Raw genomic sequence first — 14,727 nt, forward strand, 5'->3', positions numbered from 1 at the left:
TACTGTTGTGATCTCTCCCGTGGCCACTCCCACTTACATTAAATTGTCATCTCATACCCATTAAATGCTTGAAAATTTTACTTGATGTGTGAAAGCCAGAGGACTAAACGCACTACCCAAAAATGTATATGAAAAATAAGGTGGATGGACTGTTATCCAGGAGCAGCATCTAGCTGACAAGCCAGTTGGATCCTCCACCAGTGGTTGGGAGTCCTAGTAGGATCCTGGCTCTAGACCCTGTTCACCTAAACCACCTTTCTTATTGGTTTTCCTTCTTATAACAGACCTTCCTGGTTGTTGCCACAGAGAGTTGGGGGTGGGGATGTCTCTGTACTATAAAGAACTACTTAAATAGAATGTTGTGAGATTCTTTAATCCTGTTTTAAACATTCCTCCTCCTCCACCACCCCCCTCTCACTCCCCTATTTGTTGAAGGGTCTCTTGTATAGGCCATAGAGCCACACCAGATGTTTTCAAGCACAACCTTCTCCCCTCTTCTTTCTGTCTCTGAATGCATCTGCCTGTTCACTGTCAGTTTTGGCTCCACCATGCTTTTCCTGGCAAACACACTTCTGCAGGATCCAAGGAAGGGGCTTGCATCATCAAGGAAACAATGAAATTGACTATACGCAAAGTCAAAAGCACAACATAAATAAACAGGAAAAAAATAGTAGGGAGCTTTAAAAAAAACCAGCCCCTCTAATCTCTTTCAGTTTCAGTAATGTTGGGATTACTTGTAACAAAAATAGGCATAGAAGTGTGAGATCTTTTTTTCCCCCAATTTGATGCTCCTTTAACCTCCCTATGCTTCAGGTTTTCCTAGCTACAAAGTGGGGATAACACTTTCCTACCTGATGTGGTTTTTGTTTGGATTATTAATTCATTTGCAGAGTGCTTTGAGTTCCTTGGTTGAAAGATGAAACATAACTGCAAAGTGTTGTTGTTTTATCTCAAAACAGTATTTCTTGTGCCTGAAAACAAGGCTTGACATATAGCTATTTATTGAGCTCTGTGGAGAACTGCTGCTGGGGCGGGAGACAGAGAAGACAAAAAGCAGGGGTGTGAATTATTTATTTGTGTACTTAGTCTAATATTTTCCCCCATCACTCATCAGTATGCCAGATTTATGTGGAAAGGAAAGATGGATATTCCTAGGAGTATCTTGAGCCTGATGGGACAGTAGCCTTTAAAATACCCCTTTGCTTAAAACTTTAATTCTCTTGTTTTATTATTATTACTTATTGTTTCTGATTTCCTTGTAATCCATTCTGGCTTAGAATTTTCTTGTTTTATCTTTAGTGTATTCTGGTTTGAAATACATTGTTAAAAATAGACAGCTCCATGTCCATCTATAGCACTGTGTAAATACAATAGAAAGGAATGTTAATCCTTAGGAAACTAGCTAACTTTTCTCAGATGGACATCATGTGGGAATGGTCTAATGGTCCAGGGTTTCTTCATAAACATCTAGGGCAGGGGTGTCAAACATATGGCCCGTGGGCCACATGTGGCCTGCGAACCTTTTTGATCCGGCCCGCGTTCAGCCAGTGTAAGCGAGTCGTGCTGACGCATTTCTCTGCGTATGGCATTGCCACTTCAAGAGAGTCTTAAAGTGGCAATACCTTCCTCCGCAGTACTCTGCTGCCAAAAAGCGGAAGATGCCCAGAATGTTTTGGCGGAGCGTATTGCTCCTAGAAATCCCTTGAAGCGGCAATGCAGTCAGTCCGGCAACAGGGTCCCCTGTGAAATCTCGCCGCCGAAAAGGGGAGGGTATTGCATGGCCCCTGTGAAGTGCAGTTTATGTGAATTTGGCCCGTCCCCATCAGCGAGTTTGACACCCCTGATCTAGGGGCTGCTTTCCCTAGAGTGGAGGATGTGTCTTGTGGCTGCTTGGAAGCAGGGACAGGTCAGGATCCTTGTCTATGGTTATTCCTCTAGTGATGGAATCTGCTGTAGCCTCTGGGCTGTGTCAGAATGTAGAAGCATTTTTCATGCACCCGTGTTCCCTTGCTGACGTACTGGTTATACTGGGGACCACTAGAGGTGCATTTAGCTCCTTATACCTGGTATGCAAGGGAGCACTTGAAGGGCTTAATAGAGGAAATGAATGTAGATTATTTTGCCTGTGAGGTTTGGCTGTTGTTGACGTCTGAGGCTAAATTACTATGCATGAGGCGTACTTGACTAGACATATCTACCCTTTTAGAACAGATTAAAGGTTTAGTGAAGTCTTGTGCTTCTGTTTCTGGCACTACTGGAGTGTCTGACGAAAAGGCTTGCTTTAGCTTGACATCAATTCATATTAACCTCTGACTTCCTGGAATTAGCTGTCTGAGGCTCTGCTTGTTCATTTGCAGCTGAAGGAAGGTTTTTTGCTCCCTTTGGCTTTTCCATCCTTTCAGATTTTCTCAAGACTCTGCAGAAAAAAGCTCATTTAGTTTTTGCCATTTCAAGGTTCATCCCTTTTTGGGTGAGGATGCTGTTGTTCTAGCATTCAGCCAGAGCCATCCTAGATTTGCTTAGGGACAGAAGAACTCTGAAGTACCTGTTTATGGCCAATCCTCCCTGCAGATACACACATGACTGTCTGACTTTGAAGGCTGCACATGCAATCTAAGGCAAGAATTTTGCACTTGGTCGTCTTAATTTCTCCATGGTTGCACCCCTTTCCTGTGAGAAAATTGGCTTAGTCCTATAGTGGATGGGCCCCAGAACTTACCTTTGGGTATGAAGAAAATGCCCCTTTTGTTTTACTGCTGGTAACAGAAAAAGGAGACTGGAGCATGGTAACTCTCCACCACTCTAGTCAGATGGCAGAGGATGGTGAGCTATGGTAGCTCAGTTTAAAGGTCAAAGAGCTAGTATCTCGGCCTTGCTGGGCAAACACAATTTTTAAATGCACCATTTGTCCCAGGGAGCCACAGTGGGTCAGTGTGCTAGCCTTCCGCCTTCAGACACGTTAGTTCACATCCTGATTGATTTAGGTCACAAGTGAAAATGAGTTCGGCATGGGAGGTCCCCCCCATTTGTGAATATCACAAAATCTAAATATTCTAGTGTGGTGGATGTTGCCTCTTTGAGAGAGGCACTGAACTGGAATAGCTGAGGTATTGCAGGTGAAAAGTAAAATATATAAGTAAGATGTGAGAGATGAAGAGGAAGGGGTATAATTTGTACCATACCTGGCCTGTGCCAGACTATAGCCCTACTGCTGTTCTTACAAAACGCTAATTTCTCATAAAATACAAATGCTTGAAAAAATCCAGGTTCTTGCATTCAGGATAGAGGCTGCTTCAGCAGCACAGGAAAAGTAAAGGCAGGATCCAATCTTGCTGCATACAAGTGTTTCCATTGACCTTCCCTGGAATTATGCCAGCTTACCCCTGGGTTTCTTTTTGTCCTGTGCATATACTGTCAAGTATCATATTTAAGGATGTGCTCAAGGTGCAAGGTGAAAGCTTAAGGTAAGTACTCTGTGTGCATGCAGCTATGTGACAATCCCACACTTTTGTTGAAAGTCAAATAGAGGTTTACGTGAGACTTTAGTTACAAAAACAAGGTGATATAGATTAATCATCTTTGGAAGTGGGAAGAGGACAGGATATATAACCTCATCTGGTTGTATTACTGCATGGTAATTGTTGGAGTCATTTCACAAGATCAAAGAAACTCTGTGATTTGGCTGGCCTAAGTGGTTATGATCTCAAAAGGTCTGGAACCCACTGGTGACAGATTGCCTCTTCCTTACATTCCATCTCCGCAGTTAGGTTTACTGAGTTGGTATTGGTACTAGTTTCTGAATTGGAACTCTCCAAGACTGGCAACGGGGTCTGACTCGACAGCTTTTGTGGGTACAACATACAAATCATCTGTTTGAATGTGAACAGGTGCCTTTTCCAACCTGCTGTATAGACATACTCCATGCAAAACGTAACATCCAAACTCTGCCCCATCATGGGATTGGCTTCACTCAAAAAGAAAACAAGTATAACATAAAAGTCAGTTCAAAGTTTCTACTCAGGTTTGGCTGCTTCTCAAAATACTTTTCAGCTCACACCCCAGGTCCTCTCTCCCACTTCCCCTATATCCAGGTGGCATAATGAGTCACCTGCTTAAGTGAGTTCTGTCAAACTAAGTTTGCTAAACCCTTTCCTATCATGATTGACAGTTGCTTAACAGAGTGGGTGTTTCAGGCAAATGCTGCCAGGCTGTTACACTGATGCTTTTGATCAGCTGTTGAATCATAACTGACAGGGTGGGTCTTTATATTTATTGCATCAAAGTGGTGGGCACTATGTATAATACCTGTATTAAATAAGTGGTGCATTTTCACCTTCCATATGTGATAAACAAAGAGCTAACTTCCATCACAGAAAATATTGGCAAGGTTCACAGGGCTTTGGCTCTCATTGCCAGTAAGCTAAGTGTCATTGGTAGCGTTAATTTGATTGCTGCACTTTATGTGCCTGCCAGATGATGATATGGTTTGTCACTTTTTTGAAGGTTCCGTCCTGAGCAGCTGCTGCATCTCTTTGATATTAACTTCATTAAAAATATTGAGCATAAACGCAAAGTCTGGGGAAGCTGATTCAGACTGAGCATCTGATTTTCACATCCTCCCAAAGCCAAGCTTATAATAGAAACACTGATATTCTGGTCATGCCAAATGGCAGGAATGCTGCAGTTATCAGGAAAAGCCAAAGCCCTCTTTGATATAACAAACATCTTTTAGGAGCTGCTGTTCTGGTAGTTTAGTTGTTAAGTGCTGACCCTGTGCTTGGTGCTACATAAGGCACAAAGGAAGATGTATTACTCCCCTTATTTATTTATTTATTTTTTTAAAGTAAAATATTGGCCTTGTTTCTCAGTTCTGACTGAAACTGGGGGTGGAGAGCACCTCTGTATGTCCAGGATTCTGGAGGTATGAGTAAGAGGAGCCCCAAGGGATAGTCTAATGTACATGGTGCTACAACAGCTCTCTGTCGTCCGGCAGGGCAGCCCAGACTAGCCAGAGTGCGATGGACTCCGGCCATGTATCCTTCCTTCCCTAATAGGGTCCTTGTGCTGCGGCTTGGTAGTGGTGGGCTTCTAGAATCAGGGCCATTATCCATATGTGCAACACTATTTTAAAAAAAAAGGGGGGGGGGAGAAAAACCCCAAAAACTAATTTACAAAAGCAATAAATAGTATTTTCCCATGTGGGTTCTTCTAATAAAATCCCCTCCTGCTCTGTCCACCCTTCCAAGGAGTTGCATCACTGTGACCTTTCTTATTGGAGAATTGGATGGGACTCCTCAAAGAGCTGGACTTTGAGACACTTTTTCCCCTTTTTTCTTCTCCCTTCACTTTCGCTGGCTAACCACACTAGCCCAGTTGTAAGCAATGTAATGGTTAATTTCAACAGTGGGAAAGCAGCACTGGATAAGCCAGCAGATGCTGTATTTTAAATTTGTTTTTCTGTAAGGCATAAGCTGTGTCCGTAAGCCTCGAGGAAAAGTCCAGGGTAGAAATTGCTTCATGGTTTACCTGTGGATATGACCATAGTTATAAGAAATGTCTATGCACTCTTTCAGGCAATATGGTAGATCAGTCATCTGGTAAATATGTAACTTCTCTCTGCCTTTCTCCTCCTTATAGGAGTAGTATTATATTAACTGTTTCATTACTTCACAATGTGGTGCTGGTAAATACAATACAGAAAGCAATACAAAATATTTCATATTTAACTGATCATTCTTCGAGTGATGTCCCTATAGGTGCTCCACTGTGGATGTGGTAGCACCTCCTGTGCCTGGGTTTGATTTTAACGACTGACGCCTCCTTGATCAGCTGGGGAGTGCACCTTCACAACCATACAATCCAGAGCAGGTGGTTTCTTACCGAACCCACCCTGTACATCAATCTCCTGGAACTATTATGTGGTTCTCAGTGCCTGCCGACACTTTCTCCCTCTGATCGCACATTGCACCATCAGAGTCATGACGGACAACATTGACTGCATGTTTTACATCAACAGGCAAGGTGTAGCAAGATCCCACTCTTTATCCTCGGAAGCAGTGAAATTATGGAACTGCTTTATTCAGTATGGCAATATCTCCTCCATATACCTCCCCAGACAGCAGAACACCACTGTGGACTCATTGAGCAGGCAATTCTCCCACGATCATGAGTGGGAACTAAACACTAGAGACCTTTAGCACATCTCCAGCCGCAGGGGATTTCCTACCATAGGTCTCTTTGCCACACTGGAAAACACCCGCTGCCCTGAATTCTGCTCGAGAGCAGAACTGGCATATGGATCCCTGGGCAACGCATTCCTCATCAAGTGGGACAACTCCCTACTCTGCCTTTCTTCTCTTTTTCTCTCCTGTTCCATGCCTTCACAGGATACAAGAGGACTGAGCCCAAGTCATTCTTATCACTCCGACATGGCAGCGACAGACCTGGTATACTTACTTCCTTTGCACGACAGTGTGCCGACCAATCTTTCTTCATCCGACTCCTTTCTCAGAATGCATATCGTGTTCTCCTTCCCAGTCCACACCTGCCCCACCTGAAAGCCTGGCTCCTTCAGGGTTCTAGGGTGAGGAAATAACCTGTTCAGCAGCAGTTAAACAGATTCTCTTGACTAGCACACACACGATACGACTAGATGCACTTACCTCCAAAAATGGACTAAATTCCAGTGCTGGTGTGCTTCCCAGCAGGTTGATGCAATGAGTGCTCCATTACCACTTATCCTGGACTATATTTTACATCTTAAAGTCAGGATTATCCACTACCTCCATCCATGTGCATATGGCAGCCATCAAAACCTTTCACTGCCACATGGACAGCCACACCGTCTTCACATACCCTCTCACAAACCGTTTCCTGAAAGGCCTCCAAAATCTTTACCCTCACATATGGGATCCAGCCCCAGGCTGGGACCCTGGCCTCGTCCTACGCTTTCTTACTAGACCTCTGTCTGAACCAGTGGCAACATGCTCCTATGATAACTTCTCTATCAAAATGGTATTTCTTATTGCTAACATCTCTGACTGACCAGTCGGTGAAATTGGAGCCTTTAATGCATACCCTGTACACGCTTTTTCATAAATACAAAGTTACGCTATGTTCACGTCCCAAACTTTTACCCAAGGTACCATCCTCTTTCCATCTCCATCACTATATCCACCTCCCTGGCTTCTTTCTGAAGCCTCACAGCAACCAACAGGAGACAGAACTTCACACCTGGGACATCAGACGAGCATTAGCTTTCTACCTGAACAGAACTAAACCTTTCTGAAAATAGCCACGTTTATTCCTTTCAACTGCCGAAAGATCCAAGGGCACTACCATCTCTGAAGAACACCTTTCCAAGTGGTGTTTGCAGGTTATCCATCTGTCCTATCAGCTAAACAATTGACAGCCTCCTCCTGGGGCTAGAGCACATTCCATCCGTTTGCTCTCCACCTCTATTGCTTTTCTCAATAATGTCCCCATTGCTGACATTTGCAGAGTGGCCACATGGGGATACTTTTGACCTTACTGTATACCACATTTGCCCTTACTCTGTGCCAGACACCATGCCGTTACTCAAGACACCTCGGTAGACACTCTACTAGGACACGCTGTCCTGTCATCTGCAGTAAATGCTGCTAGAAGCTCCAGACTTCCAATTAGGGGCACTGCTTTCTAGTCCCACACACTGGAGCACCCATAGAGACATCGCTTGAAGAAGAGAAGGTTACTCACCCTGTGCTTTAACTGAGGTGCTTGGAGATGTGTCTATGGGTACTCCACTAACCACCCACTTCCCCTCTGCTTCGGAGCTGCAACATAAGTTCTGCAGCAGAGAAAGAACTGTGGGGTGGTCAGACTGCACAGTGCTATAGATACATCCTGCTCACAACATGAGGGGAGGTGCGCATATGCAGTCTGACGAGCGTTGCTGCTGATCTCCGATCCCAGGCATGGGTGCTGCTGCACACACAGTGCAGCATAGGGAGACACATCTCAAAGAACCTCAGTTACTGCATAGAGTGAGTAATCTTCTCTTCTTTACTAGCTCAGATGGCCAACACCCATGATCTGATAACCCGGTATGCACAGAGACTGAGTCATGTTTTATGGATAGAAGACTGAAATGTTACCCATTTATCTGCTGTTTTTTGAGACGTATGGTTCAAACTATGACAAACTTCACTTGTAGAAGCCCTCAAAAACCTATTTTTCAGAGCTTTGGTTCTGCCCTATGGAATGAATAAGGGCTGCAGATGAATTATGGAGGAAAAATACTGGTATTTCTCCCAGGTTTTGTTTTCTTTCTTTAACAGTGTGGATAATTCTGCAGTATCCCATTCCTCTCACTGGACATTCACAGAAGTTAAGTGTGCTGCTTCCAAAGCGACAGAATACACACCAGTCTGTTAGTTTAGCTGAAGGCTCACATTTCGCTATAATACACAGCACAGAGATAATTTTGTAAAAGGAATAGAACAAAGAACAGACGTTTAAGTGATAGTAAATCAGAATATAAAAAACAGGTATGTTACATGTAAAACAAAAATGCTTTCTCGTGACTGTCAATTTCCGCAAGTTACTATCTTTGACTAGAGAAACAAAGACATTACCTCCCATCTTCATAGGCTCAGAGGGCACTGAACCCTGAGTCCCCTCAGCGATGGATAACTAAAGTATTTTTTCTCCCCTTACATTACCCAATGTCTATGGTCTGGCTTCAAGAGCCAGCAAGGCTTCCTTTAGTGCAGATTCTGTCCCCCAGGTGTGATTGTTAAATGGTCTTCTCTCCTGCTCATTTAGCTTGATGGCTTTGTTTACCTTGTATGTAATGTACTTCCATTGTTCTCTGCCTGTAATCAAGCTGGTCAGACAGATAAATACATGTTCCTTTGTCTAGGGCAGGCTGGGTTTTACGCTCTGGCTCCCAAACACGTTTTAAGAACAATTTTGAGTGTCAGTAATTCTTCACACTAACCATACATACATCACACAATAATATTAATCACCAATGTATCCCTGGCTTTCATAAAAGACCTTGCTTGATACACTTTTATAGTATAATAGTATTGTATCAACTGATTGTATTCAATTATTTGTTCTTTAGGGTTCAGACCTTCTGTTCTCCCCTGGGGGTGCCTGATTGTCGCACATGAATGTCCAAATAATATGGCCTTAAAAACTAGACCATACTCATCTGTTGACAAAACTTTTTGTCTCTTAACAAGGTACTATCTTCCCTTGGGCTGAAAATTGGTTTGGACGGATTCATCTTGCTCCATCCCCTCAGAGCCATCAAACGCAGGCTTTGGTGGATCACAAGAGGCAGTGAATTTTAAAGTTGAGGTTCTCCACCAATAATGGACTGCTACCTCATTCTAGGAGGTCAGCACTGGGTCTGAACAATAAGAGCGTGCCATCTGATAACTGCTGTGGTTGGGCATGCCATATGGGGAGAATTGGTATTGGGGATAGCCTAGTCTAAGCCATAATTTGCTCACTGATCTGAGACCTGAAAGTGGGGCTGAAGTATCTAGTGAGTGGTGCAATATGGACTTCCTGGGCTATATTAATAACTTCATGGTTTACTGTTTGGAATTAGCCTGGCACTCAGTATAGCAAGTGTAGGCAAACGTCAGACATGCAATCCATTTCTGAGCTGGAGTTCCTTTAACTATTATTCCTTAGTAAAATTTCTGCAATTAGTCACAAATCTGTCACTTCTGGAAGTAATGTTTCTGTTTCTTACTACAAATGATTTATTACTTTGGTTTTAAAAAGTAAACATTAGGTTAAAGGAATGCTGCTGCCTCTGAGGAAAACTTTGATAAATATTCCAATTAGGGACTATTCAGAGCATATATTATTTATATGCTTTCTCTCTTCTTAGTCTTCCTTTTGTCTTTTTGTTATTATGAAGGCTATTTCCATGGCATTTGTGTTGGTTGCTTAGTTAATTCATCTGTTTCCCCTAGTTTAGTCCTCACCTGAAATCACCATTCCTCTGCTTTTGTGGCATCATAACTGTCTGCTACAGTAACTAATGGTGATGTGGCAAAGCAGACCATATGACTCCAAATGAGGGGAAAACAGAATGATTGTGAAATGTTATGAATCAGTGATCCTGTTTTCATCCAAATGTCTTTAACAAGGTGTCACGTCACGTTCTGGAGTGCAATCCAGACCAGTAGTAGGTTGTCACCACCTGTCCTGTAACCCGGAGGGCCTTAAAATGCCCTACTGCTGGATGCGCCTAGACAGCAGACAAGCATGCAGTTCCCTGAGTGTGTCTGTGGTGTGCCGGCCTGGTTCAGCACTCTGACACCAGCAGCATGCCTGCAACACAACAGCCCCACCTTGGTTTCCAGCAGCCTTAGTTACTACTTGCTGGGTGACTACAACACATCCCCAGTCCCAAATTTCCGCAGAACTGTCCATCCTGAATGGCCAGTGCTCTCCTGGAGCATTCAGAGGTCCAGTGCTTCTTCAAAGAGACAAACACAGAGCAGTATAATGAGTATGTCAGGCCTGACAAGAGTTGCTGACAGAGTAGTGAACCACCAATGGGTCGCTGTTTCACACATTACCTTGTGTTCTTTTCAGCACATTAGGTCAAATTATGTAGGAGAGATGCCAAAATTTTGTGCACAGACTCCAGAAATGTGCTGCCTTGCTCACCAATTTTTTTCCCTTGCTGCCCCCAGTCCTGTCCAATCAGTTAAGTATCCTTTGCAGTATTTGTTTTGATATTAATTTCAATTTTTTTTGCATTCACTACAGATTTTAAATTTTCACTGTGCTAGAAATTTTTGTATTGACAATGACTTACCCTTCAAAAACTATGGTGAATGCTGGAGATGCTTTTGGTGCTTAGAAAGGTCTGGGAGATGGTTTTGGTATCGATGGGGCTTTTGGTACTGTGGAAGGTGATGCATTATCTCATCCTCTTTTGCATAGGGGCAGAAGTGACTATATGGGGATAAGGGATTTTACTTCTTTTCCCCATCCCAGCAAATTTTATTACTAGCTAATTGACCACTACATCCTGACCCATTATCCACCACTACATTCACTAATCACAAATATGTACGTTTAGCCTGATATTTCTGCCTAAACGATCAGTGATGAAATAATGAGTACTGATACTTACATTACAAGACTTCATTGTTACACCTCACTAAGATGTATGGAGTAATTTACATCTCTCCAAGTTATAGTTTCCGGCTGCCTGAAGACTCAGGCAGATATCAGTTGCTGTATTAGCTTAAGTTCAGTTCACAATCTGAAGGTTTTATTCACAACCATAATAGCTAGAGATTTAGGGCCCTGTAAATTTCATTACTAAAGACCAGGGCTTCAGGTATAGTAAAGGGGGAAATAGATTGGAGGGGGGGGGGGAGAGAGTGTGTGTGAAAGCAAAATTATCCTTACGTAGAATGTTTTCCATATGGTGTTAAAAAGGTCTTTAAAGGCTTGATATTTTACTGGATGTCAGAGCAATAGAAAGGGCAGATGCATATGTTTTTTTTAAAAACTAACTGTTTCTGCCTTAGCTCCTTAAACTTACATTATTTAATATCCATTCTCTCCTTTCTCTTTCCTGATAGTGATAACCTGCTAAGGAGAGCTGCATGCCAGGAAGCCCAGGTAATAGCACTAAATGTGATAAAATGGGGATTTTAATCTAATTTTATCTCAGTTGTGCAGGACTTCTGAGATTCTCCCAGCATGTCTCATCTATGTGACAAAATGATGATGTCTTTGTGACTTCGTAGCAAAAAACCAAATAGGGTGAATGAAGCCCCCTCCTTTTCAAAGATTGGTGTATCTAATTGTACCTGGAATTCAATGCCGTAATAAACAATGCAGTTGCATCATTAGGATAGTTCTTGGGACTATTCAGTTTGCATAGTTCTCCAGTTATGAGATTTAATTATTCCATCTGTCTGTAAAGTGATGGTGAAAAGAAGATGGATCGACAGGCTGAAGATTGAAATTTTATATATAGCACAGAACAGGTACAGCGTGGGCAGAGGCCATGCAAGCTTTTTTGTGATCTTGACCTAGACAGATCATCTCCTGGAGCTGATAGGGTAGTCCACTGTCCTAGCTCATTCAGTCCAGGGTGCCAGTTGTGGTGGCTGATTTTGTAATATGCCTACTTGTCCACCAGGTGGATGAAGATACATCAACTCTTTTCACATTGGTCACTAAGGGGAATATTATTTCTAGTGAAAGTCTGCTTGGTTATCCTAGGGGAGCATTGGACTCACTGGTTTCTCTTTCCACATTTACTTCTGCCATCTGGGGTCTCTAAGGCCAACTAAATGAGGACAGACTCCTCTACTGTAGTGTTCCTGAAAGGGAATCCTGCTCTTACCAAGGACCTTTCAATGGTGTGGGTGCTGTTTCCCTGGGACTGTGCTACAGCATGCATTGTACACCCCTTTCTTATTCTTCTGTTGACACAGTAGATATTTCAAGAGTCTTTCTGTCCCCTTGCCCCTGCCAGCTAAAGCTTGTTCTGATCTTGCTCCCCAAATGCCAGAACCTTGACAAGGGCCCTCATAGGGGTCTGAACTACCACCTGTCACTGTAGTATCAGCCCACCTAGAGGTGAAGATGTAAATTATTTTTCTCTTCAGAGATCTTGACCCAAGATAACCGCTCAGTAATGAGGCATGTGGAGAAACCCCAGTTTAGACTAGCTGGAGGGGAAGAATGGTCTCAGCAGCACAACCCAGGCTGTGAAGCGTCTCACCAGAAGAGAGTATGTGGAGCTCAAGCCTGATCAAAGTATAAGAGAACCTTTTCAATATCCAGCCTTTCCCCATGAATGCTACTCACAATACATCAATGTATTTCCCCACATTTATACATTCAGATTCTCCCATAATTCTGATAGCAATCATCAATTGCCCTAGACTCTTAGGCTTTCTCTAGTCTTGCTCAATGCTTAGAAAATAAAATAAGTACCTTTATATGTACCTCCAATAAATAGCTGTTAATACCTCACTACCTGAAAGATGCTGTCAGACTGGAGAGAGTTCAAGGAAGAGTAAAGATGAATAAGAGGTTTGAAGGATTGATTTGCTTTATAAGGAAAGTGTCAGATAAATATGAAATTAAAAAATTAGCGTTAACTTAAGTTTGGTTAGGGACGTGTATATGCGTTGTAAAGAAAAGGCCCTGACTGGCAAGTATAAGGAAGGCCTTGAAAATAGTAAGTTGTAAGGCCAGAAGGAATGAAGTATGGAAGATGTCTGGTTCAAAGAATAACTAATGAGACAAGGGGAAGTTTCTAAAAAGCAGGCCTCTGACCAGTAGGGGTAATTGCAGATGATATTTTAAAAAAAGGGAATCTGTCTTAGAATGAGCCAACATGGCCCTTCCCACCGTACACACCAGTGTTAAAGCCTATCTGAATCCAGGTGCAGTGGGAAAACTATTGAGCAGCAAGAAGCAAGGGAAGAAAGGAGATTGTAAATCTTACCTGGATTAAGACTGAGAATAAGGGTGAACGATCTCAAATTGGTTATTAGCTGAAGTCAGTACTTAACAATGACATCACCTGTTTGTTAAAGGGTATAAAAAGTAAATCTTAAACGGTTCATTGCTAATACTTGCCTGATTACGCTGGAGCCAACCAATAATGGGTCTGAGCAACCCTGGGTTTATCCCCTTTGGGACTGTCTTGATCAAATGCTTATAAATTTTTTTTGTTACTGTTTGGTTGTAGTCAATTGCTGCCTATTTACACTTTTTAAGCATGTTTAGAGCAATTGTATAAAAATTGGCCTTTGGATTTAATAAAGGAATTTATGGTTAAATTAGTGTTTGGTGGTTTCCAAATTAATACTTATAATTTCAAATATTATTAAGGTTTCTTTTGGAATTATCAAAAGAACTAAGTGTGCATAGTGTCAGAAGGGTGTCATTGCAAAGAGGGTGAGTTGCTCTGTGTGGAACAAGTAGATAGAACTACCGTAGGAGTAATAGATTTGAAATTAATGAAAGGTAAATTTTGCCTGTGTATTGGGAAAGTCACAAAAATGGAATATGGTAGATAATGGATTAGTCTTGTAAATGAAAGGGTGGAAACACCATCGTTTGATCCACTTTAAAAACTGCAGTGGATAAAGTGTGGGAGACTATCCTGCAAGGAAATGTTCTGCATTGGAAAGGTAATACACTAGGTGGATGAATAGTTCTTCTCAACCTCTAATTTCCATATGTGCATTATCATCAAAATGATGGTGGTGCTGAGTGTGATGTGAAAACATGTATTGAAGCACCAGTAAGTGCTGATAATATGCTAGATGCTAATTTTTAAAATATATATTCTTCATTGAATTCTTAAGCATATTGTAAGTCCTGTACATACAGATTTCAGGAGGGAGCAATCTTCATGCTAAAGTGACCAGTACATCTACATTTGAAGCAAAGACTCCATCAGGTTATGGTGACTTGAACATTCATCACCTTGTGATGTCATATGGCCGTCTAAAATTCTACTTTACTGGACCCACCACACCAGTTTAAAACCTTTTACAAATCCTTCTCGTGAATAAGTTAGCTGTCACTGATGTGCATGTGTTCGTTTTCAAATGTGATCTAATTGGCTGACATTGTTCTGAATCTTACTGTTATTGACCTCTGAGGATGTGTTAAGGAACTTTCTGTTTTGTCACATTGCTCTTCAGCTGCTTCCTCTATAAAACAGGG

General features: G+C 42.2%; 1 protein-coding gene across 3 annotated transcripts in view; it reads left to right on the forward strand.

The window, feature by feature from the left end:
• The window catches only part of AGK (acylglycerol kinase), a 48,337-nt gene that overhangs the window by 6,033 nt on the left and 27,577 nt on the right, over window positions 1-14,727 (forward strand). For all 3 annotated transcript variants that reach the window (XM_067536198.1, XM_067536201.1, XM_067536199.1), the window contains exon 3: window positions 11,610-11,649. In XM_067536198.1, the coding sequence (XP_067392299.1) occupies window positions 11,610-11,649 (40 nt within the window). The remainder of the gene's footprint in view (window positions 1-11,609; window positions 11,650-14,727) is intronic.

Source organism: Emydura macquarii, unplaced genomic scaffold, assembly GCF_026122565.2.
Source record: "Emydura macquarii macquarii isolate MOO-44397 ecotype Brisbane River unplaced genomic scaffold, CSIRO-AGI_Emac_v2 contig_3530, whole genome shotgun sequence".
NCBI lineage: Eukaryota > Metazoa > Chordata > Testudines > Chelidae > Emydura > Emydura macquarii.